We start from the raw sequence: 26,741 nt of genomic DNA on the forward strand, positions 1-26,741 counted from the left end.
CTATGGAATGAGTAAAGAATGAGTAGTGATGAACACTGCATTACTATTTAGGGTGATGAAAAACTCTGAAACGAAATAGCGGTAATCGTCGCACCATCCGGGGCACAAACTAAAAGCCACTGAGTTGTACGCTGACAGTGACTGTAATTCTGTTTGCCTGCCCATAACTGATTGTGGTTCAAGGTGTGTTTGTTGACTGGCTGGTTGTTTGGTTGGCGTGTGCTATGAGGGAAGGATGTACTCTGCCATCCTCCGGGAGGGATCAGATGATTTGGGAAAGTGTCTGGAAGTCGCGAGACCCAAGCTGGTTTTGAAAGGGTGAAAAATGGGGATTGAGCTGCATGCAGGACTCTGGGGAAAGGAAATGTAGAAGAACAGGAAAGGAGTCTCTGACCGTTTCTCACTAGCCTGTCTCGAGCATCCCTGGATGTTATTATCAGTCCTAAGTATCAGTCATCTGAAGTTGGGAAGGGCTGTGTGTAGTGAGGATGTGCTCCGAGTTTTCCATTTATTTTCAAAGTGTAGGGGATCCAGTTGGGAAGGTGCATCCGGAATGATCTAGATTTGCAAAAAGAGCAGGTTTGGAAGGTCCACCAGGAAGCGGAAGCTGAAAAAGTACACGAGATACACAGGTAGGGGCGCCTGGGTGGCTCAGTCAGTTAAGCCGCTGACTCTTGATTTGCGCTCAGGTCATGATCTCATGGTTGGTGAGTTCAAGCCCCACATTGGGTTCTGCGCTGACAATGCGGACGGAGCCTGCTTGGATTCTCTCTCTCCCTTTCTCTCTGCCCCTCTTCAGCTCGTGCTCTCTCTCAAAATTAATGAATATACTTAAAAAAAAAAAAAGATACACAGGCAGTCGAGTGACAAAGTTACTGAATCCTTACTACACATAAGCCACAGTGAAATGTCCAGCATTCTGCGTCTGTGGCGAGTACAGGTTCTATGTGACGGTGTTTGTGAGTATCCGCGTGTGCAGTGGGTGGTTTATGTGCATATGTGTGCATGTGCATGCATGGGTGTGTGTGCATGTGTGCGGCATGTGTAGCTGGTGAAAGCCAAATGTTCTTTATTCGCCTATTTGAAAATGCATCACAATCTCACTTTTATTAGGCTGGAATGCTGTCCACCAAAGATTATTTTATAATTTCAACTAATGCTTACTTTTTTGTTTGTTTTGAATGGACTTTAGTTTTTAGAACAGAAACGGATTTACAGAAAATTTAAAACAACAGTGGAGAGAAGTCTCATCTGTCTCCTCACCCAGTTTCCCCTGCTGTGAACATCGTACATTTGTGTGGTATATGTGTTACAATCAATGAAACAACACGGATCAACTACTATTAACGAAAATTCATAGTTTGTTAGATTTTCTTTTCTTTTGGCCTTTTTTTTTTTCCTGTTCGAGGATTCCCATCCAGGATATGTTATATTTACTTGTTATGTCTCCCTAGGCTCCCCTAGGCTGTGACAATTTCTCAGACTTGCCTTGTTTTCTATGACCTTGATAGTTTTGAGGTGTACTGTCCAAGTATTTTGATGTTTTACTTTCTAAAACGGCAAAAAATGATTATAACAACTAACGCTTGCTGAGCATTTAATTTACGGTGTCTCTTTTGATACACACTGTCTTTTCTGTCTTTGGAGGATTACCATTTTTACGATTTCACAGGTGGGGAAACTGAGGCTTTCTTTTCTTTCCCATGACACGTTTCACTCGAGAAGGCAGAAACTGAGTTAGCGCAGGAGGTTGAGGACAGAGATGCATATTTTAAACCTTAAAAGCAAGTTTCCTTTTCTGCACTGCAGCCCTCAATGACTTCCAATTATCTCTGCCCACGAGGGCAAGTGGACCTTTTCTAAAAAACAATTTACACCTTTGAAAGTTGCCAGATTGTGAGGTTGCTGATCTCCTTCTTTCAGAAGCCTGCTTCTCCCTCCTCCACGCGGGTCGCGGGTCGTTCACAACGCAGGTTGCAACAGTATGTCACGCCACAGAGACCTGGGAAGACTGTCCCCGTGTCAGATCCTACAGCGACAGCAGAAAGCGGCCGGCTGACTGATGGCTCAAGCCCCACCCCTCTCCTTCAGCCCAGCCGCTTACAGGGCAGTCCCAGTTAAGCCAACCGTCTGACCATTTTTTCATAAGCGAGCAGATAATAATTCAAAGGCCCGGGCCAAAGCAACCTCTCTGAAAAGATCTTATGAAATCATTTCTTTTTGCAAATCCATAAAAATCGCCTCGGACTCCTTATCAATAGGAAGGCTTAGAGGGAGCGCAGAAGTCGTTGGATTATGATGTGCTCGTTTTAATGAAATTCCTCTCCTGCTGAGAAGTTCCCTGCAGATTTTCCATATTTCAGCCTGGGAAAGGTTTGATGCTTTCCTGCCAGTGCCAACAGTTAATTGAAAACATTTCAGGATAAATTCAGCTCTGGGGCCAACGCTTGGAGCCCGTCATTATTCTTAGCAATAATAGAGGAGTAATACAATTATTAATAGGCATGTTGTATCCTCTTAAAGTGCCCGTGGGTTTACGAACCGTGTCTTCGATATTCTTTCTAAAACTCCACACAAAACCTTGAGCTAAGAGACTGGGAACTTAGGAGAAAAAGAAGCTGGGCTGCTAAATTATATAGTTCGGCTCTTCCTGTTTTGTCGTGGATGCATGGTGGTAGATGATTGCTGTTTTTCCCCAAAGTGCTATTTTCAAATCTGGCATTGGGTTTTGAGAAATTCACCCTTATGGATATTAAAAGAGAATGTCTGTAAACAATGGCAAAACCATTTACACAGCTGTAATTGTATGATGTTTTAAGATGCTGCGCGCTGGGGAAACTTACGTTTTGACACCATCTATCAACATTGAATTGGCCTTCAATGAAAAATGCAGCCTGTTTTTCCCTCTGCCTGCTGCTTGACTATCTCCTAAACTTAGTCGGGCAACACGGAAAACTGATATTTGGTAGTTGTTGCGAAGACGAATTTGTCTTACTTTGTAGTGTGGCTTGGAGTGTTAATTCTTTTGTTAACACCTTCCCATCTTATTTGAAAACCTGTGATCAGATCTTTTCTTGAAACTTAATCTCTCCGGGGTTCTTGTGGAAACGTTAGGATCAGAATCACATCCCCGTCCTGGGTGCTGTCTGGTAAAAAGAGCAACCAACACCGTCCAACATTCCAGGCTTACCACCCTCTCGCTAGGACTCACAGACCAAATGTGTATGAAGGAAAGGTTGCCTCACAGAGTATTAGCCGTATTATTTTCAAGAGCAACACTACAGCTTTGAATCTCTAAGACAGCATGCAAGTGATGTACCAACTTTTTGCTTTCTAAACATTCATAAGAATTTTACCTACATGCATACATTTGAGATGTACTTTTTAGTTACTATATATCCATTTTATTTATTTATTTATTTTGAAGTTTAGGGGCGCCTTGGTGGCTCAGGCGGTTGAGCGTCTGATTTCAGCTCAGGTCACGATCTCGCGGTTCGTGAGTTCCAGCCCCGCATGGGGCTCTGTGCTGACAGCTCAGAGCCTGGAGCCTGCTTTGGGTTCTGTTTCCCCCTCTCTCTCTGCCCCACCCCTGCTTGGGCTCTGTCTCTCTCTGTCTTTCAAAAATGAATAAACATAAAAAAAATTTTTTTATGTTTATTTATTTTTAATTTAATTTTTTTTTTTGAGAGAGAGAGCAGGAGTGGGAGAGGGGCAGAGAGAGAGAGAGAGAAAGAGAGAATCTCAAGCAGGCTCCAAGCTGTCAGCACAGAGCCCTATGTGGGGCTCAAACTCACAAACCGTGAGATCATGAACCGAGCTGAAATTGAAAGAGTCGGACGCTTAACTGACTGAACCACCCAGGTGCCCCAACATACCCATTTTCTGCCTAGGGAAAACTGAGACTCACAGTGTAAGTGGCAGGAGGGGTTACAATTCTCACATGCTCCTGTTTCTTCTTTGACTTCCTTTCTAGAGGGTAAGCTCATTAAGGGCAGAGAGAGTTCCATCACTGCTTTTGTCTCCTCTGCCTAGAAATGATACTGAACTTTCACTGAATAAATGACTGAATTTTCTCGCTCTTCTTGACTCTTGCTTTTACTTGGGGAAACAAACCCAATTAGAAGTAATTTTCTACTTCATTAAACTATGATGGTTTGGTTTTTGTGGTGAGTGGTTCTATAATAAGATCATTTTAATTCAAGATGCATAACAAGTGCTTTGGGGATATTCTCTTAGATGTTAGCCAGGAAGATTACTGCTTCCATAGGGGGATTTAAGGACTCTTCCTAAAACTACACCAAAAGATGCTTCTGCTCCATCCATGGAAGCCCGTCATCCTTCAGCTTATATAGGTGTTCCTCAAAGTGTGGTCAATAGAATCTGTGGGGATGTTGGTCAAAAACAGTTTCTCGTGCCCCAGCCCGCAGAGGTTGTGAGTCAGTAGGTATAAGAGAGAAGCCCAGGAATCTGCTTTTGAACAGGCTCCCCAAAGAATCTTACGCCCGCTGCAGTATGGGAAACGCTGGGTTAAAGTTTTGACCCCTGTGACTGAAGATGGCCTGAGAAGGAGCCATCGTCATCCACAATGTGATACTATCATATGTGGTGATAGTTACTTTAGGGGAAATGAGCTTTCTTGAAAACAAAGCCTAACTAAGGAATACATCTGCAGTAGCTGGAAATAAATCAAAACAGTGAAAGAAATAAAAATTTGACTGCAAGCCCGTCACCTCTTTTTCTTAACAGAAATTGTCTCACAGTTCTGGAGGCTGAAGTCTGCGATCAGGGTGGAGAAGGGTGGAGTCCTTCTGGGGGCTGTGAGAAGGATCTGCTTCATGCCTCTCCCCTGGCTTTTGGTGGTTTGCAAAGCATCACCCCATCTCTGCCCTCCTCGTCGCTTGTGCATGTGTGATGGTGTCCAAATTTCCCCTTTTATAAGGCCACCAGTCATGTTGGTCCGTTCCCGTATGACTTCTTTTTAACTTCACCGATTACATCTGCAATGACCCTATTTCCAAGTCAGTTCACGCCCTGAGTTACGGGGAGTTAGGACTTGCACATACAAATTTGGAAGGGAGAGACCCGATTTAAGAAAAAAACATCCTCTATCCTGGACAAGTAGGCACCAGGGACACTTGAACTCGGTGGGGCCGATGCCAGCCCCAGGGCAGGTTTGTCACCTCTGCGCGCTGGGGGCACAGAAGTGTCCCTGTGACAGCAGCCACATCAAGAGTGAAACAGACTGTCCAATAGAGTCTCAACCTGAACTAGCCGGTAAAGGGTATATAGTGGGGGAGTGAAGCCACTGGCAGAAGAACTGAGGAGACCAGAGTAGCAAAGACTGAAGCACATAAACTAAGGAGGAGGGCAGAGAAAGTACTGCCCCTGGGGCCATCGCAAAATTTCTATATGCAGAAGCTCAGGGGCACCAGTGACGAGGGAGATTGGGAAACTCCCCTCGAAACGGTGCTGACTTAGCAAGCATCTTATCATTTCGACACAGCTCATGTCAACATTTGTTTGGATGGCTGGCGGGGGAAGTTGAGAGAACTATGGGGGGAGCAGTAGCACCCCTCCCCTTGTGCCGTCCCTGCTATCCGTTGCTGGCCAGTGATGGTGATAGCGACCAAGGTAATTATGCATGTTTTCGCAGCGTGTAGCTTAGTTCCTGGTACCTATGAAATACCTTAATGAATATTGGTTGAATGAGTAGCTAAGACCTCACTGAAGACCAAGCACGTTTGCTTCCTGGGACAAACATTCTCACTGATGACATCACGAACAAATTAAAGTCAAATGGCAGGCCTGCAGTGTGCTTAGTTGCCAAAAAGAATTTATTCCAAAAGGATTAATCGGATTGGCTCTGGGATGTTTTATAGAATCCATAATGGGAAGGGAATGTTTACTATGAGAGCCAGCAAGGGAGGCTAGATGCTGGAGTCACACATAAAGGATCCTTAAGTTTTATTGCTAACCAAAGCTACCTTGGCCACTCTTCCCCAATGGGGAAATATTTATATCAGAAGCTGGAGAAAACTTTTGAGGAACCGATACGTTTGAAGTAACCCTGTCCCTGTGACCGGGATAGCATGATTTGTGGTTCCAATAATCATAATATTGCTTCCCATTTGACTGGGTGTCTGTGTGATACAGGATCAACTTTATAGGAAGAACTCATTTGGTCAGCATTCTCCCCTCTTCTGGAGCTATTAGGTTGATAAGATCATCTCCATATTCCAGTGACAGTAACAGCTGTCATTCACTGACCATCTGCTCGTGTTCCTGCACATGAAGATACAAAACCTCCATTCCTGGTTCTTTAGGGAGACCTGGGTTTTCTATAAGAATCCACTCAGTTCTGGGGCGCCTGGGTGGCTCAGTTGATTGGGCGTCCGACTTTGGCTCAGGTCATGATCTCACAGCTCGTGAGCTCAAGCCCCGCGTCGGGCTCTGTGCTGATAGCTCAGAGCCTGGAGCCTGCTTCAGATTCTATGTCTCCCTCTCTCTGCCCCTTCCACACTCAGGCCATGTCTCTGTCTCTCAAAAATAAATAAACATTAAAAAAAAAAAAGAACCCACTCAGTTCCTAGGGTACCCTTTTCCCCACTAGTCCCCTCTGCATCTAATTTTGTTTTTCCTATGTTCTCATTCCCCACTTTGCCTTTTGAATCTGTTTATCTACTCCAGCTGTTAATCCGCAGTGAGGAGAAGCTCTGTCTTCTTGAAGCACACCCCCACCCCCATCACTTTAAAAAATCAAGAGTATCATGAGGGGATGGCAATGTGGGATAGAATGTTATAAAAGTTTCATAGGAAAAAAAATAGAAAAAGAAGAGTTTTATAGGTGAAGGGTATGCATGTAAGTTCCATACAACAGATAATTTAAGGGGATGTTAGATGTTCCCTATTCTTGTTTCTTCTTGTTGGATCTGATCTTGTTGTCCTCGTTCTCACTCTCTTCTCTTACCTCTGACTTCGCCACTACAAATTATGGTTCATTTTTCATAAAAAGCATTTGAATTATCTTTCCGTGTTCTCCAGTCAACCTTTTCATTCTGAAGCCTCCCTCCCTGCCCTCGCCTCAACCTATCAATGTCCTTCCTACATACACAAATTCCTCCCTCCGAGGGACTTTGGTTCCAGCTGGGAAAGTAAGTTTTCTCACTTCCCTTTGATCTCATAACAATTCTCTAAGGAAGATAATTGATTACCACTGTTTTGCTTCTCTGCAAAGAAACCAGTAATATGTATTGTGCACTCTAAGTACAGATAGATTGCAAAGAAAAAATACCAGTAACAAAGCAGAAGAAACAAGTTATATGATGTATTGGAAGAAGGAGGAAAGGCTTAGGAAAAGTTATTGTTTTCCTTAAGAGGACAGAACAGAAACTGATTAACTTTCGGCATTGAGAGAAAATAATGGTTGTATATGGGTTAAATTTAAGGATGAACCCTGGAGAAAAACAAAAATGCAATGTATGACTTCTAAACAATTAGGGACGGGGGAAGACAGCAAAACATGACATGATTAACCCAAGGAAGGCAATCAAATTGGGAGCAGAGGGAAAACAAAGTAAGCATGGTGAATTTAAAGTACAAAATAAGAAGATAAGAATGAATTGAAACCAACCAGTAACCAGTAAATGAAAATAGATACAAGAAAATACAAGAAAAGATACAAGCCCTGTTGCATTAACACAAACAGTATGGATCAACCAACCAATGAAACAAAACTCACCCCACCCAACCATGTGTTCTTTATAAAAACTAAAATAAAAGAACATAAAAGGATTGAAAATGAAGAAATATAAGAAGTTATATCACACCCTGAAGAGTGTTAAAATGTATACGAGTAGGGTGAAGCAAATTATGAAATAAGATGTGCATTTTGATTTTATTTAAATTATAGAAAATATTGGAAGGTAATATGTAAATGACATAGATTATCTCTACGTATTATTATTTTAGGCGCTTTTTATTTTCATCTTCTTGATTAACTTTATCTTCTACACTTTCAATGTGTATGCATTACCCCGTAAAAAAGAAAAGGCAAAGTGAGGTTTACTTCACAAAAAATAAATAGCATAAGTTAACAAAATAAAAGCAGATGCAGCAGCATTACGATAAGAAAAGAATACAATAAAAGACAGAGGTCACTGAAAGGGCAAAGTGTTATGGTTCATGTTGTTAGAATATATTTTGAGTCATAAAGATAAAATGGTCATGTAACTAAGTAACCAAGCTCTCAAAACAGATGTGCACCACTTGATAGGAACCAAAGGAGAAATTAATGAATCAACTTGGATGATTCCACAGAATCCACAATAAAAGACTTTAACATACCTTTTTGAGAAAACAACAGAAAAAAAGATACAGAGAATTCTGATAATTAAATCAATATACCGGTAAACAGAGGGGCAGGGGATGAGTGAAATAGGTAAAAGGGATTAAGAATACACTTATCTTTCATATTAATTTTTTAAAAAGTAATCTCTACACCCCACAACAGGGACTCACACCCATGACCCAAGATGACATATAAGATGCTCTATAGATCGAGGCAGCCAGGTGCCCCAAGAATACATTTACCTTGATGAACACTGAGTACTATATAGAGTTGTTGAATTGCTATATTTTACACCTGAAATTAAAATAGCACTGTATGTTAACTATGCTGGAATTTATAAATAAATAAACAAACAAACATGAAAATATGAAAATAAATTGATATACCATTGTAAAAAAGGATCCTAACAGAATCACAGATTGCACCCTCCTTTCTTACGGACCTAAGATATGCACAAAATCTTTGACCATATTCATAGCCATAAATGAAATAGCATTAAGTTGCAAAAAAAAAAAGCAGAAATTACTAGACTCTGTTCATTAACCATTTTGATTAAGATTATATAATGAGAAAATAACACCTAAAAACTTAAAAACATAATCTCGATAATTCTGAGGTTAAAGAGCCAGTCAAAATGGGAAGGATGTACTCTTTGCAATGAATGACAATAAGGGAATAACACATCAGAGTCTGTACGATGTGACCTAAAAGTTGTACAGAGGAAAAGTAGTTTCAATAAATCAATTTATTAGAAAGCATGAAAAAATGAAAATAAATGAAGTAGCCGTTTAGTGCAGAAACCCAAGAAAAGAAGAAAACTAAAAAATAAAGTAGAAGAATGAAATGAACAAAGGCATAGCTGGAATTAATAACAGAAGAAACAATCACAGCATGAATTTCAGAGATGAAACTTAAAATTTGCTTCTTCAAAGGACCAATAATATAAACAAAATTTCAGAAGAAAGAAGGTATGTAAAAAGTTAAGAAAGAAGGAAGATAAAGAGAATTTGAGATTAAAAATATGAAAGAGAATATTGTGTGCAATATAATATTAGTATGTTAAAAATATGAATGAAAGCAACTTTATTTTATAAAAGTATAAATCACCAATAGTAGCTCAGGAAGTAGAATTCCTCAATAAGCCAATAACCAGTAACAAAACTGAAAAAAATTTCCTTAATTTGATAAAGCATGTACTAGAAACTTATATCAAGCATTACAGTAGAAACATTAGAAGTATAACCCCTAGAGTCAGCATACAAGAAGCATGGCCACTTATTATCATGTTCTCCTATTTAACATTGTACTGGCAATCTTAGCCAAAACAATATGTCATGAAAAGTAATTACGATGTATAAATATTATAAAGAAAACGATATCTAAGTAGTTTTCAAAAGTTGTGTACAGATTCCTGAAGGAATCTTGTCGTGAGGACAAGACTCTTTCAGGCATACCGTGAGATCAGAGCTATTTTCATTAATAATCTCAAGGCACTATTTTTTTTGTGCACTGTATTGACATTTGTTTCTACTGATGGAACAAAAGTAATGATGAATAAAACTGATGATGATTTCGCACAAATCGAGGCAATTATACCAAACTGAACCAGTTATCATATTCGTCACTGTCAAGCTTGTAAGCTATAAAAATTCAACAGGTTTGGGGCGCCTGGGTGGCTCAGTCGGTTAAGCGTCGGACGTCAGCTCAGGTCATGATCTCACGGTTTGTGAGTTCGAGCCCTGCGTCCGGCTCTGTGCTGACAGCTCAGAGCCTGAAGCCTGCTTTGGATTCTGTCTCCCTTTGTCTCTGTTCCTCCCCTGCTCACACTCTGTTTCTCTCTCTCTTAAAAATAAAGATTAAAAAAAAATTCAACAGTTTCACCTAAGAATCACCTTAATGAAACAATAAAAATTTTATTTAATCTTAACACATGAATACACATCTTTTCCACGGTCTATGCGATGAAATGGGAAGTACATTTAAGGCATTTCTGCTGCCTAAAATCACTTATGTGATTGTTTGAGATGTAAACTGAATTAACCATTTTCCAAAGGATACCATGAAAGAATGACTGAAAAGGAAGTGATGTTTATTCAGACTTGGCTATTTGGCAAACATTTTTTTCAGAAATAAACACAATTCAAGGAAAATAACAGAATTTATTGCCTCTAGTCTCATTTGATCTTGCATGGAAAAATGAGAATTTTGGAAAACTTGTACCCTGAAGTTATGAACGTAATGTATTTCCAATCATTAGAGAATTTTATAATAATATCAGTGGTGATATTAACAAACGTTATTTATTTAATATCAGAAAATAAAATGCGTCAATATTTGGATTATCTTCATAAACCAGTGACAAATATTTTTTAAAAGACTAGTGGACAGTGTTACAAAATCATGCATGGATAAAAGAGCCATTTATGTAACAAGACAGACCAGTAGATTTTAATGTCACAGACTATGAAATGTTTATTGATATGGCTTTAGATTCTGTCTTACAATTAATCTTTAAAAATCTACCACTTATCGGGGTACCTAGGTGGCTCAGTTGGTTAAGAATCAGACTCGATTTCAGCTCAGGTCATGATCTCACAGTCGTGAGAACAAGTTCCACACTGGGCGTGGTGCTTCCTTGGGTTTCTCTCTCTCCCTCTTCCTCTGCCCCTCCCCCACTCATTCTCTCTTCCTCTCTCTCTCTCTCTTCCTCTCTCTCAAAAAAGGTAAAAAATAGAAAGTAAAAAATAAATAAAAATCTACCACATGTTGAGTGTTGTTGTATATCAAAGAAGCATGCCCACCATTATCTGAAAAGACTATGACATTTTTCCTACCTTTTGTAACTACATACCTAAGGCCAGATATGTTGTTGTTTTGGAAAATACACTTAAGTTTCACAAGAATATTTTTTATGTTAGCATGTAATAGATTATTATGATTTTTCAATCAACTGTTAAATATTTTCACAATTTATGTTTCAATTTCTGTTTTGTTGAGAGAGAGCGTGTGTGTGCACATGCATGTGCTCGAGCAGGGAAAGGTTAGAGGGAGAAGGGAGAGAGAATTTTTTTTTTTAATTTTTTTGCAATGTTCATTTATTTTTGAGAGAGAGAGAGAGAGAGAGAGGGAGACAGAGCACCAGTGGGGGAGGGGCAGAGAGAGAGGGAGACACAAAATCCGAAGCAGGCTCCGGGCTCCCAGCTGTCAGCACAGAGCCCGACTAAGGGCTCAAATCCGTGAGTTGTGAGATCATGACCTGAGCTGAAGTTGGACACTTAACTGATGGAGCCTCCCAAGCTCCCCGGGAGAGAGAGAATCTTAAGCAGGCTCCACACCCAGCACAGACTCCAACTCAGCGCCTGATTTCATGACCATGAGGTCGTGACCTGAGCCAAAATCAAGAGTCGGATGCTTAAGTGACTGAGCCACCCAGGTGTCCCTGTTTTCATTTCTATTATGATAAATATGGATATATATATATATATATATATATATAACCCACTGTGTAGTAAAGAAGTTAACCTTACCTAAAAAGAGATCTGGTCTTTACTCTCAGCTTCTAGGAGGTAATTTTTGTTTGCTTAGAGGCCTTGGATTAACCAGATGGTAAGAATGTGATTTAAGTTGAAAGCTGGCCACATCTTAGGGTGGGGCTGACCAAATCAGAAAGGTCAACAATGTGATTTACGGGTGTCTAGGTATTGGTGTACCTAGAGACTGAGATCGATGACAAGAGCATCACCCGGTCATGCCTGTATAATGGAACCCGAATAAAAACTCTAAGCCCTAGGCTTGGGCAAGCATCCCTGGTTGGCAACAATCTGTGCCTATTTTCGCACCAGGAGATTACACAGATGCTCCGCGTCTGATACTTCCTTGGACTTCCCTCTACAATGTTTTCCCCTGTTGATTTTAATATGTATCTTTTCCCTGCGACAAACCGTAACCGTGAATACAGCTTTCATGAGTTCTGTGAGTCCTTTTAGAGAATTACTAAACCTGAAGGTGGTTTGGGGAACCCCCGAAGTCTGCAATTGGCGTCAGAACTTTGAGCAGTCTTAGAAGCTGTGCGCCCCAACGCTTCCTACCCACATAACGAAAGCTAGGTAATTTTTAAGAATATAAAGTTTCCTAAAACCAAAAAGTTTGAGAAACATTAACATGTTTTCTATATGTGTAGAAAGAAAAATCTCTTCGATTTTCTAGCCAAATAAATGGCTCTGCCAGTAACAAGAACGCTTAAGAGATCGACAAAGTATTTAGATACATGATCAATGTTCAAAAACCAAGTTTCCTATATACCAGCAATAATTAATTAGCTAATATGATCATCATCATCATCATCATCATCATCCAACATAAACCAAAGTACCTAGAATACATCTGAAAAGACCTGAATGAAATAAATGCAAATAAAACTTTCAGTAAGACCTGTTTATGTATCAATGTAGCATTTTTCCAATGAGAAAAACTCACTACTATAAAGGTGCCAGGGGTCTCCATATTCACACATGAATTATATCCAATGCAGATAAAATCCCGATAAAAGCTTTTTAAAGAAATGCTGTGACTGAATCTAAAGTTCTTTTGGAAGACAAAAAGAACAGTAGTAAGCAAAGTGAAATGCTTTGAAGTAGAGGAAAGTAAAGAAATGGTTCTACAAGGTAGCGAACCACATTGCCAGTCTTTTGTAAATAAAATAATAGAACAGAATTTCCGGTCTCTTCTGGCTTTTTGATTCTAACATTCTATAAATTCTGAAAATTAAGGCTATAAACTACTTTCTTATTTCTCTTTTCCCTATACAGCCAGCAGAAGATGTGAGGATAGAACCCAAGGACAAGGTTCATTATTGTGGAAGAGTGTTTACAAATTGGCTTCCATAATTCTCCCCATCTCTGGATGCAGTTGGACTTTGACTCTCTTCCCATTAAGAGCTGGAGTCTATTTCTCCGCCCCCTGGAGTTGGGCATGGTCATGTGATTTGCTTTTTCCCTGGGACACTGGCAAATGTGATGCAGGAGCAACTTGAAAAGTGCTTGCACATTGGAGCTTCTTCTCTTGCTGCCCTTGGAGTCCAGCTGTCATGCGAAACCTAAGCTAGCCAGTTAGACACTAGGGACCCATGTCCCAGTTGTCCCCATCACATCAGCCAATTGCCCGTCATGCGAATGAGGCCACCTAGAACCAGCCCTATCCCACCTGACCCATCAGCTAACTACAGCCAAGTGAGTTCAGAGAAGGTCAGCAGAATTCCCCAGCTGAGCCCTGTCCAAGCTGCCCTATCACAACACTGTGAGCAAATAAATGATAAAAACGTTAAGGCACTAAGTTTCGGGTTATCTATTATGAACAGAAGCCAGATTACAAAATAACTAATTTCCTGTCAGTATCCTATGTATTGGCAGTCTTTTTTTCTTTTTTAATAGTTTTGGTTACAATAGATAGAACTTTGCAAAAAGAGACAAAAGTCAGGTGACAATGAGCAAGGACTGCATTAGACAATTTAAATGATATAAGAGGGTGTTATATATTTCTAGATCTTACTGAAGGTTATTTTAAAAATAATATGCAATATGCAATTATGTGATTAATTTACTCATTAGGGTAATTTGTTTTCCGGAATATAATAGAGCATTTCATTTTGGCACATGTCAAGAATCAAGGTACATTTTAGCTCCTGAAAGTGCCATGGCAGTTTTTGACTTAGCTCTCCCATTCTGAAATTCACTAGAAGACACCTGTCCAATAAACTGCAAAATTATAAGATTTAATTGTTCCACTTGTAAAGCACATAAAAAACCAGACTGATTAGTCATTGATAGAGAAGTATATATTTTCCCCACACATATCTGTGAGGCAGGGACATGCTTTGAGAAAGGTAAGACACACAAAACACTTAGTGAATGGGCAGAGGGAAAAGAAGAAGGTATGTTCTACTCTTTAGTAAATGAAGGATGGTCTCATTACGACGCCCGAGGGAGCGAAATTCAGAAAGCAGTTTCCTAGCAGGGACCACACTCCCTGCAGGCAGGAAGCTTTGCTTTTTGGTTCCCTGCTGTAGTTCTGGTGGCCAAACGTGTCCCTCGGCTCCTGGTAAGTGCTCAGTAAACACTGATTGATTGAATGAATGAATGAATGAATGGAAGATCTCCTGAGGCTTTTCTTGCTCTCACATTTTTATGTTTTTATGATTTATTTTCATCTGTCATATGCTTTTTCAAATAGAGCGATTTTACAGTTTGAATTATGTTAGGCTTCAAAAACCATCACTTTTTCTTCACAAGAATTTGAGGTGTAGTGAGCAAATGAGGAAAAAGATACGTTCCTGTGAAGTCGAGGTAACTGGGGACAGTGATCACAAATGCTGAACCTGTACTTTTTTATTTCTTCCTTATGGCTCTGAGTGTTATTATTTTAAAAACATTTTAAAGCTGTATTTTTTTAAACGTTTATTTATTTATTTATTTTTTGATAGAGAGACAGAGTGTGAACAGGGGAGGGGCAGAGAGAGAGGGAGACACAGAATTGGAAGCAGGCTCCAGGCTCTGAGCTGTCAGCACAGAGCCCGACGCGGGGCTCAAACTCACGGACCATGAGATCGTGACCTGAGCCGAAGTCGGATGCTTAACCGACTGAGCCACCCAGAGGCTCCGTATTTTAAAAACATTTTAATATGAAAGTAGGATACTGTATATTCATTAATAAAATTTGGGGAACATAAATATATAAGGAAGAAAATAGTAATTATCTGCAATACCACCACTGCTAACATTTTAGCACATAGATAAATGTCCTATAGACAGATGGTTAGGAAAAATCATTTGAATTTGGTGCAGTATTTCAAAAGTGCATGGGCTATTCAGGCTTTCTGTACTTTGAAAATCAATACAGCACAAAAGCTATGATCTTAATCTCTTGACACAAACATGTCGATTGTATATGCTATTCATTGAATAACCACAGTTATGAAAACATCAGTTCCTCCATCCTCAAAGTGGAAATAATAGTGAAAGGAACACAAAGATGTTGTAATGGTGACATTATACGTATTGTGCATGGCACACTGTGTGTGGCACATCATAATCACTCAACAATATTAACTATCATTATTACTCTTATTTTAATGCAGTGGCATAATTTTGATAATTTTTTATTTTCCTCCAGACAGTTTTGATTATAATTATGATTACTACCATTGCTATAATGAAGAAGATTTTGGTCACTTATATTAGAAACCCAGTCAATTCATCTTACTTTTCAAGATTTATTCATAGTATTGGCCCCTCTAAGCATTTTATATTTAGGTGGCCATGACCGGAAATTTTATTATTCCTGGTTCCTGCTCTTCCTCGGGCATCTTTGACCTTCTCTAACCCCTCCTGAGATTCCTTTTCTGGGCACTCTCTTCCTCTCCCCACTGCACTTCTTTGCCCGTGCACTTGTCCTTGGGTGCGTCACTTGTAGAGTTTTAACGGTGATTACTGCACGAGTCTGACTTCTGCCCCAAGCTTCAGACCTGCGGTTCGTTTCCTGTAATACACTGCCAACTGGGATATTCTGGGTATCCTGGACTATGACTTGCCCTCCAAACTTTCTTCCTCTGGGACAGAAGATGGCCTCATCCACCAATTGACTGAGCCAGAAACCCAGTAGTCGTGTTGCCCCCCTCCAACACTCCGTGTTTGACCCATCCCAGTGTCTTGAATCTGCCTTCTCTCTCCCCTCACGGTCTTTGTCCACTGGACCTGGCAGTACCCCCACCCCTACCCCCTGTTCTCCCAGTCTCTGGTCTTCCCTTCTGCAAACTGTCGTGTACTCTGCTCAGGAAGGTGAACTTCTGGAGCTGTCAGCTAGGAATTCCCAGACGCTTCCCATGTGCGTGGTGTAGCCAATGCCTAGCGTGACATCCAAGGCTTCTGTGGCCTGGTGTTTACTTACCCTTCTTTCAAGCCTCGTTCTTGCTACTTCCTACTTTATGCTGTGACCATTGCAAAGGGTCACCACCTGCGCGCACACAGTATCCTTTTCCATCCCCCCTTGCCTTAGCACATGCGGTTCCCTCTGGTGGAAGTGTTTTCCCACCTTTCTCCTTGCCAATTTCCTATCCTGCCTTCAGACTTAGCTTCAGCATCACCTTCCCCAAGAAGCTTTCCTTAAACCCAATGTTGGGCCAAGTCATTCTATCATTCTCCTCTGGGCTCTTTATTTGATGCTGAACATATGTGTGTGTCTGTCTCCCCATCCTGACTGCCACCTGTCCAGGGACAAGGTATTCCATATTCACACTGGTGCCGCCACAGAGTAGAGGCCCAGAGAGTGCCTGTGGAACCACAGCTCATTCTTTCTGTTCCTCATCCCTTCCCCTCACCTGGTGAGGGTTACTCAGTCGTTAGGATTAATCATCCTAAAATCTTCTTTCAGTGATTGCTAATAGGTGTCCTTACCTGACAGGTAAGAGGTCTCACAGGTTCAAATTAAAGGCTGGCTGGCTGGCATTTTTGTAAGAGAGATATCTGCGAGGGGGTCCTCAAATCTCACCAAAATGTTTTGTTTTGATGCTTAGTAACATCGCATCAGTGATAAAATACATGATAAGATTTGGCTGTGAGATATCGTTCCATTCTGGTATCCAAGAACACACAGATACCCTATACAGCTTATAAAATCTGAATGGAGAAATAAACGTGTAGGAATGTATATAGATAACCAGGGAGCATAGGGGTGTCTATCAAGTTGGAAACGGATAATACCATTCTATTTTTTGTTACAGGTTGAAGATGTCCTTGATGCAACCGTGTATGTTGACCTGTTTGCAGATTTGGCCATGGAACGGTTTGCTTAAGGAGAGCTCATCGACACTACCGATCGTGTATATCAACACCACTGAGAGTAACGGATTCTTTGATCTGCTTTAGGAAAAGCGAACTTGTAGCCCCACAGAATCACCCAAATTTAGTTTCGACAGATGCGCTGTCAAAAAATGGAGACCTCTGCTTTCCCTCTGGTACCCGGAGCTCCTGAAATAAGGGAAAGAAGCACTCTGAGGATCTCAGCAGCCCTTCCGGCTTCCGTTGCATGCATATCACACGGGGTTTGGAGGTAGTCCTCCGAAATATTAGCTGAAAGCTCCCTCAGAAAGCAAATCTTTCCCACATCCTTCCCTGCAGTTCCTCTTTAAGAGGGTGTCAGCATGGCTGAAAGAATGAAGTGGCCGTACATTGTCCGGCTGTGCTATTATGTGCTTAACATTTCCATAACAAAAGTGCCACTCGACTTCTCCCCGATTAATGCAGCTCGAGGGCTCTTGTCGGCCTTTAATAAAACATTGTTGAAATCATTTATTTAGAGCCCCTGGTTACTAGTGGGAGAATGACCATCTTTGTGCCAAAATATAGTGTATACAGTCCACTATTTTGTAGTAGATCATTCTGTTATTTAAGAAATTGATTAAATGGATGCCCTAGAAGGTATTTATGCTAATAGCACATTACTTATGTCATTCAGATAGTCAAGGGTGAACCTTTTCAACTGTCCAGGAGAGACAATCCCTCACATAGAATACAGTAACATCCAACTTTACTTAACTCACAAGGCTGCCAGACCCGCTGGAAACCCAGCCCTCCCAGAACTACTCTGGGGCCACGAGGTGTTTGTAACAGGCTGCCTCCCCACAGCTTGCTTTGGGGAGCTGGGAGAAATGGGGTCAACTGACGCCGTTTCCGATATTCCTTAGTGTAAGAGGCCAAAAACCAGATAATGTGCACTTTTCCTTTTACAGGTCCAAAAAGGGATCCATGAGGTTAAATCTGAGAACTTCTGCCGCGGAACCCAGTAAGCTAATGATACAAAGCCAAAGTTCGAAAGTAGAAAGCTTTTAGTGCAGAGCTTGATGTCCCTGAGGGTTCTTGTGACGTTTCTCTCTTTTTATTCTATACAGCATGGTGCTGCTGGATGGGGTGGGGGGTGCGAACGCAGGGCACCCCACTCCTGTGGGTTCTCTTGACTCATTGAGAAAGATGCTACCGGTTCTGAGTTGTGTCTTCATCCGTGCGGGTCCCGTTGGGAGAGCCATGGTGCACCCCGGATGTGTCGGAGTGTGGTGGCCCCTTAAGTTTGTGGCAGATGGCCCCGGGATCTGCGTCCTTATGGACATTTGTCAGGACCGTGCCTAAGCACAGGGATGTCCTGTTGCTCAGGAGGAGAATTTAGTCCCCTCCAGCCATTTTTCCCTCTCACATATGTGTATTGCTAGCATACATTGCTATAGATTGTTAAAAATAAACAGAGACCTTATGTTATGTCCATTGTGGTCATAAACAAAAGCGTTGCTGTGTGCTTGGGTGAGCAGTGAAGCCTGAACCTCCTTCTATTTACTGTATGGTCACTGTCAGTTCAATGAACTGCCTCCTTGTTCTCCACCATTGTCCTACACTCCCTTAAACATTTGTCACTGAAGTGCCTCCAAAAGACAAATAAACTGTCACTGAGAATGCAAACCTGCTAACGGGGGAAACGGGACCAGACTCAAGGACACATGATTTTACGTGAAATCCAAAAGGAGTTCCTTGGGCCCTTGCAAGACTTCTGAGAAACAAGGCCCTTTTTGAGAATCCCCAGGAAAAGCCAGAGATACCTTTTTCTTTCAGTAATGGTCCTTCCAGGCATTCTCCATGAGACATTTGGCCGTCTCAAATGTCCAAAATTCCGAAAGGTTCCCCAGAGAGCATGAGATATTACAGATGTCCACATCTGTAAAAATTCTTTCTGCCTCGGAGCAGATGGCAACATACAATCCCATAGCCAACGTTTCTAACATCTCAGCAACCTGTTCTGGAATCCACTAGGTCTGTAGAGGGACCAGGGGGCTCCTGGGCTCTGGTATAGAACTGTTTAAATTAAAATGAGCCACCGATCAATGTTCACTTTCTTTAAGGAAGAAAGCATAAAGCCTCGTGTCCTCTCTCCCCAACAGCGAGCTGTGTTGATTTATTCCAGGCAGATGCTTTTGACAGGACCCTGTAAAATCAAGTCGTGAGTTTATTGTACCAGTTAATTATCAAGCCTTTTCTAGTGCTAATGCCTTTTACTTCTTACTGGGGAAAACTGGGCCTTTTACTGGGACAAAGACTTAACTTTTAGTCAAGAATGTGTTAAAATAACAGGAGATAGAGATGATTTAAATATATTTAAGGACAAATGCAGGAGCATTGCTAACGCGAGGTTTGTAAAGAACGCTGATTTCATTTACAAGTCTCTTGGAATACTCTTTGTTCACTTCCCAAAGAAACAACGCTTCCAGCTTTGTTTTAACAATATGTGTACTCAACCATTCAGGTGACCGAGGATTGCAGCCACAGACCACCCTACAGCTATCTCAGACTTTCTGATGCTACACATACACCCATCTTGGTTTTAGATCCAATAAGAAGTGCCTTGAAGCTGTCCATAAAAGCTGGGAAAAGAGAAGAGTTAGAGGCAAAAGAAACCTGGAAAGTAGGGGTGGGAGTGGAGGGGGGGGGGAGTTGGAAGGGGGCATAGCTTTGTTAATTACTTCAGGCAGCAGAGAAATCTGGTTATGTTTTCTCAGTACATGTTAATATCATATAAAGAGACACGAGATCTTGCTAATCTGTCGACCCCTCAGACAAAGTTTATTTGTGGTGACTTTTAAACTCCTGACTCGCCTTCCAATCACCGCGTTTAAAATGAAAAGCTTTAAATAAACACCAGGAATAGAAGATAAATAAACTTTTTTTCCCTCTTGCAAGTGCCTAGCTTGGCGAGGTTCAGACTCAAATCCCCAGAGGACAGAGCGCTCTCTTTTGTGTTAATGTTTAAAAGATTTTCCAATGCCGGAGTTTATTCCTACTGCAAACATTTCTATTTACAAGGTCAAGTGTATCAGCACTCGACACAGCTTAAGAGTGTAATTATTTATCTAAGGGCGTTTGAGTGTAGATCAGTAGCTCTGGCAGGAACCCAGCCTTCAGCCCACTGCTAAACAACTCCTCACAACAATATTACAAGTTCTGGGGATTGTTCCTCTCCCCAGTGTGTTTACTTTTGCCCGCCTGAATGTTTTGTAACAAATTTTTGTACTTTTTCAACAGACGTGTGAAAATGACTTTGAAGGGGTGTCCCAGGTTTCCTAAGACCTATTGGTAACAGATGTTATTGGCATGTTTGATTGTATGAGAATGTCTATAGCTAGATAGGGACACTCCTGGAGGAGGGGCTTGGGGGGGGTGTCTCAGTGGAAAAGGGGGGAGGGGTGAGAGACCTCTGGGTTGTCCCCAAATTGTGTAGAGAAGAGTTAGAGGCAAAAGAAACGGAAGACACTATCTGGGAGTTCTCTCCATAAAGGTAAAAACCAATGCAGGCCAGTCAGTTTTATCTTTTTAGCTGCTTCATTTACACATGTCTAATTGTTCATTAAATTAGAGGCAGAAATAATAGCCCTCATTTCTTGTCTTGTGCTGTATTTTAATTTCAGTTGATGGTTGATAGATTCCCCGGGGCCCCTCCACCCCCATCCTTACCCATTATTGGGTAACCCACAGTGTAACTCTGGAAAGTAACTACACCATATTCATTATTTAAAAACTCTTTACTGATGTACATATTTTAATAAAACAAATAACCAAAAAATACACAAAGCCATAGTTATTTAAAACATAGGACTTTTTTTTTTAAACGATGTCTATAAAAATACAATGTTTAAGGCAGTTTGGAAATGCATTTATACATTTCTACAATGTCCATAAATTCTCTTGAAAATAACAATGTTAACTTCAAATCTATAAAATACACTGTACATTTTAAGACTGTTCTAGATAGAGCACACTTCACAATGGACTGTGGGTTTGGATCCCTGGTGACGCACGGATTCTATACCTTTCAGGGAGGAAAGTGTAACATGGTTGCAGATTTAAATTTTTAATTTCTTTTTAAAAATAAATTATTTCTGAAGCATACAATTTATAAAAATTCTATATACACAGTACAGCCACTGGTAACAAATCCCAGTTTTAATACACTTTATATAGAAGTACCAGAGTTTAGCACCCTGATAAAAGCAGAGGCAATATATTTTCTCCGCGTATTTGTACATACAATTTGATGTAAAGAACAAAAATGACAAGACAAACATCATAAGAGCCTTTCATAGATGGCAGTGCACAGCTCTTTTACATAAAAAGTTGCATTGTTCAACACCACTAGCAACCCTTTAGATCAGCATCTTTTTGACCCTTAATCCTAAGAAATGTGCTAAGAGATCAGAGTGGTGGCAATGAAATTAAGGTCAAGGGCTCAAAGTTGCCCCAAACGAATTCAGGCATATTAACCCCTTCCCATTCCCCCTCCCCCGCCCAAACAGAATTCTGAGCGCTGACCAAGAGTAAACAAATGAATCGGTTAGTGGGACTTTTCTGTTTACTCACGATTGCAATGTCCTCACTGGCCACAATAAAAGTCGACACCGGCACTCCCCGCCCCCCCCCTCACCCCGCACAGTTAAAATGCTAATAAACAGCCCCTTTGCAAATGTAAATCTTCCTTCAAACTCCTGCTCCAAGCCCACTCCTTTGAAACTGTTAAGGCCCCACAGGTCAGTATCCTCTCTCCACATCCCACCCACCCACCCACCCCCGCCTCCCCCATTCCATCCCCGGCATCCTAAACTCTAGCTAGGCCGGTTTCCGCTGGGCAGACGAGCTGGGAGTTTCTGGAGCCTGGAATGGGAGGGGGAGGATGTCCAAGAAGTCATGCTCGGGAGAGGACACGGGAGAAGTGCCAAGAGTCGTGCAGGAGAGACCCGCTAGGCAGAGTCTACTTAGTACACGCTTTGGAAAGTATCCAAACCATCCCCTCGGTCCCCGTGCCACAGGTGCCCCGACGCAGGCCCTCCCGCAGCCCACGGCGGGGGACTCCAGGGCTAAAAGAGCAGCGGCAGCAGCGGCAGCAAGATGGAGGCGAGCGGGGTCCAAGCGCCTCCGGGCGCCGAGCGACCGCCGCCGCTGCTCCTGCGCCCCGGCCCGTAGGGCAGGTCCCCGCGGCCGCCCGTGGCTGCAGCGCCGCCGCCCGGGCGCGCCGGGTGCGGGACGCCGTCGTCATCGTCCAGCGGCTGCTCGCCGCCCGCGCCCCCGGCGCGCTGCTCGTCGTCGTAGTCCTCGTCGTAGTAGTCGTCCAGGCCCCCGTCCGAGCCGCTGCTGCCCGGGCCGTTACCCAGCTCGGCACCGAAGCACAGGCGGGCCATGTTCTCCTTGACCGACTCACAGATGGGCCGCTCCAGGCCGTCGCACACGCAGTCGTTGAGCAGCGCCGCCTTGGGCACGGCCAGCATGTCCTCGATGACCGTGCGGCACTCGTCGGTGCAGCGCAGCCCGTTGAAGAGCTTGCCGCAGTAGGTCAGGTAGCGGCTGAGGGCCAGGTTGCAGCGGCTGTCGCGGTCGCAGCGCCGCCGGGCCTCGGTGCAGCCCATGACCCCGCCCGCGCCCGGGCCGCCCGCGCCGCCGCTGCTCGTCCGGGGCAGGCACGGCTCAATGGCGCGCTTGGTGGACTTGCAGTTCTCGTCCTGCGCGCAGTCACAGTCTTCCAGGGCGGGCCCCCGGCGCGTGTGGTTGAGCTGAATGAGCGCCGAGATGCAGTGGCTCGGGCAGCGCCAGCGCGACGAGAACGAGGCGGCCGAGACCGGGAAGGCGGCGGCGGCGGCGGCGGCGGCCCCCGGCGCGTCGCCCCCGCCGCGCTGCGCCAGTACCGGCGCGCACGCCTCGGCGTACTGGTTGTAGGCGTAGCTGCACTCCGGCTCCCCCTGGCACTGCAGCAGCGCCTGCCAGCAGATGAGGCGGCGGCCGTGCGCCAGCCCCGAGCCCCGCGGCGCCGAGCCCAGCAGCTGCAGCAGCGCCATCAGGCACAGCCAGGCGCCCGGCACGGTCCCCGCGCGGGCCCCGCCGCCGCCGCCCAGCAGCCCTGCCACCATCGCGGGCAGCGGCGGCCGCCGGGCGAAGAGGGGAAAGGAGACGAGGCGCGGGCAGCGGCGGACGCGGAGCCGGTGGAAAAGTTTGCCCCAGTCCTGCCAACTTCTTGCATGAGTGTTTTCATAAATCCATTCGCGCCGCTCGCTGGTGCCGCGCCGCTCGCAGAAGGTCGGGTCGCCCGCTCGCTCGGGCTGTGGTGGTTTCCCAGAAATGCACAGCCGCGGAGAGCCCCTCCGCTCGGCCCCCGGCGGTGGCGGGAGGCGCTCACTGCCGCCCCGGGGGGCTGCGGGCCGCGGGGCCGCGGCGGGGCTGCAGGACCGCGCGGCGCCGCGGGTGCATTTTGCTCCGCGCCTGCAGATCCGTTGTGCGGCCGCAGCGGCTCCTTCCTCCCGGGCTCAGCGCCGCGCCGCCGCCGCCACCGCCGCCGCCGCTGCGGGCTCTAGCATCGCGCCGCTTCCTGGCTCGGGTCGGTGCGCTGCCCGCCTTCCCGCGGCCCTGGACGCCCGCGTCCCCTCCCCCTCCGCCCGCGGCGACCCCGGCCTCTCCGTGCTCCGGGGAGCCCTTTCCGGGCGGCGCGGGGAGAACAAGAAACTCGGCGCGGCCGGAGAGCGGCTCCCGGGCTTCCCTCGGCGGCGGCTTCTCGGGTGACAAGGGGCCCCGGGAGCGGATCCGCTGAGCCCGGCTGCGGACTCGCTGGCTGCGAGGCTTTAAATACAAAAGTGGGCCGGGAGCCCCCGCGTGGTGCCGCGGTGCCCCCTCATTATGCATGCATGGAAAAGCAAACAAACAAAAACATTAGCAACGCTCCTCCAGCTCGCCGAGCCCCGGCCCCGCGCGCTCCGAGCCTGCCCGCTTTCTCCTTTCTCCACTCTCTTTCGCCCTTTGCTCGGCCCCCTTTCCCGGCTTTTCGAGATGCTATTGGTCCTGCCTGTTGTTGTTGAAACTTTTTTTTTTTTTTTTTTTTTTTTACGAGCCGCTGGAGTGGAGTGGGGTTGCGGAGTGGGGGAGGGCGGGGAGGGTGGTGGGCAGCTCACATTCAGGCATTCAGGGCTTGAAAGGAACGGCTTAAGGAGCCTGACAGAGGCCCGGGAGCTCCTCCTACTCTTAAGGAGGCTCGGATATGGAGCCCCGGCTCAAGCTCAGAATCAGCGGGCAGGGCTCAGGGGCAGCTGTTCGCATCCGGCTTTGCCACAGGCCTTTTTGTTGGGGTCTTTTTTCCTTTTTTTTTTTTTTTTTTTGAGAGTTTTATTAATTCTCCCTGGCTCCCATCTGTGCCTTCGACTGGGTTCAGAATTCAGTTTGTTTATCTAGTTCCCTATCTTTGAGTCCTGATCACCAGTGAGGGGGAGTTAAGGGGGGGGGAGAATTTAATGTTGGACTTTGAAACTGAAGAAAAACGAAACAAAACTCAAACGCACACAAGAGGCCCACACTTCAGGTAGGAGACTGCCCATGAGATATTTACAAGGGCCCCGCCCCAACCACAGGGTCCCTCTTTGCCGACCTGGCAGGTACGGTTCTTGAGCCGGGGAGCCGTGTCAGTTGCAAGACATAAATCCGATCAATCAAATTAATTTCTTTGAGGCATATAAGTTTCTAACTCGGACGGCGATGAAAAAATAATTACAGCATTAAAAATCTTTAGGAATGTTGAGCAGCACCATATGGCCGCAGTCATAAAGGAAGGGGATAAACTGGCATGCAGCAAGGTTTCTATTAGAGTGGGTTTCAATCCGTCCCTTGGTTAAGGGAAGCCGCCTGGGTACAGCAGCCTCTGCAATCCAGGAGCGGGAGTTTGCAAACTACCTTAACTGTGGCGCAACGCAGCCTTCAACCACCAGAGGCACCGGGCTTCTGCGGCCTGTCAAAAACTGGCGCTTTTTTCCTCCCCTTTCCGTGGAGAGACTATCAACTCCATCTGTCACAAAAATTAAGGCTAAATCTCCTCTCCAAAAGCAGAGGGAGCCGGGGCTCCAGTGCGCGCAAAGTTCGGCCGTCCGCCTCTCCCCTGAGGCCGCGTGAATTAGAAATGGCAAAAGTCAGAACAGAGCCTCAGGGTAGGAAGATTTATCAGGCTGCAAAAGAACCCTCCCGTTCCTGGGGAGACGGCTGCATTCCTCAGAGGCTGTCTGCCTTGGGAAGCTGCACCTCGGCAATCCCCTTGTCCGCCTCCCCCCTAAAAAAACAAAACAAAACAAAGCACTTTAAAAGAAGCAGGTTGAGTTAAGGCAGACCATGTTGCTCTGATTTGAATAGTAGAAAACACAATATCTATCGTCTATCTATATGTATGTATGTATGTATGTATGTATGTATGTATGTATGTGTGTTTTTAATAGAAAAGCTGCCACTGTGTGGCCCATGAAAACACCCATTTCTCAGGCCCCGGGCTTGTTATTTGGAGTTGTTGTCTCAGTTCTGCCAAGAGGACTTGGGCAAATCTCACTCTCTCTGAGATGTGAATCTTTCACATGGGAGGCTCAAGGCCACGTTAGACGCTTGAAATCAAATCTTTTCATCTTTAATGTTCTGTGATTTTAGGGGCATAAGGACAAGGTCAACATTCATCTGCATTTTTAAACTAATGTTTGTTGAGTTCCTTTAGAATGGTGGGTCTCAAATCTTTGTGAGCATGAGACTTGCAGGGTGGCCTTGTTAAAACCCAGCTCCTGGAGTTCCTGATCCAGTAGGGTTTGTGGGACCTGAGAATCTGCATTTCTAACAAGTTCTCAAGGGTTGCTACTGCTGCTGCTTGTCTGGAGAGCAAACTTTGAGAAGCGCTACTCGAGAGGTCGGTGGGCTGATTGTTGTGGTTTGCAAAACTTGCCCGTCTTGGCCTTAATTTTGCTCTCAGTGGGATTTAAGGGGGGGCCAAGAGTTTTGTCTTCTCTGGGGATATCTCCACCCCAGACTGATGGCGTTCCAGGCCTGTGGAGCAATCAGCCGTCCAAGAGACCAAGCCTCAGAAGGAGGCTCTGATGAGATAGGAGAATAAATGAACACCCCACCCCCATAAGCTCCCGAGACCATGAGTACACCGTGTCTCACATCCAGCTTTTCAGTAATAATCACCAGACCTCCCAGCTGTCCCTCATCACCCAGCCACTAATCCCCATATCACTTGGAACATCTCTTAAGTTGATTTAATTTTCATCATGAGCACCTGTCCACCTGAAAATACCCCACTTCTACTCTCGATCTGTTCTCAGCAAAATCTCCTATATTCTCCACCTGCTTTCTGGGCTGGATCTTCACCTCGCTTTAACTAACATCCGGCTGAAACCTATGGAGTAGGAGGAGATATTTGCAAACTATACGTTAGTGGTATTGCAGGGACTTCAAGAAAGAGTGCCTCCTGCTCAACTCTGTGCCCTAGAAACATTTTCTTCACCTGACCCTGCACTGGGTCAGTA

General features: G+C 44.3%; 1 protein-coding gene across 1 annotated transcript; it reads right to left on the reverse strand.

The window, feature by feature from the left end:
* Positions 1-22,004: 22,004 nt before the first annotated feature.
* GAS1 (growth arrest specific 1) lies at positions 22,005-23,557 on the reverse strand. The gene has a single exon (XM_047097667.1). It carries the CDS (start codon positions 23,328-23,330, stop codon positions 22,287-22,289), a length of 1,044 nt encoding a protein of 347 aa, XP_046953623.1. The 5' UTR covers positions 23,331-23,557; the 3' UTR covers positions 22,005-22,286.
* Between the last annotated feature and the right edge of the window lie 3,184 nt (positions 23,558-26,741).

The sequence above is a fragment of the Lynx rufus genome, unplaced genomic scaffold, assembly GCF_022079265.1.
Source record: "Lynx rufus isolate CCGP_SWC_20201006 ecotype Redwood Valley unplaced genomic scaffold, mLynRuf1.p SCAF_10, whole genome shotgun sequence".
NCBI lineage: Eukaryota > Metazoa > Chordata > Mammalia > Carnivora > Felidae > Lynx > Lynx rufus.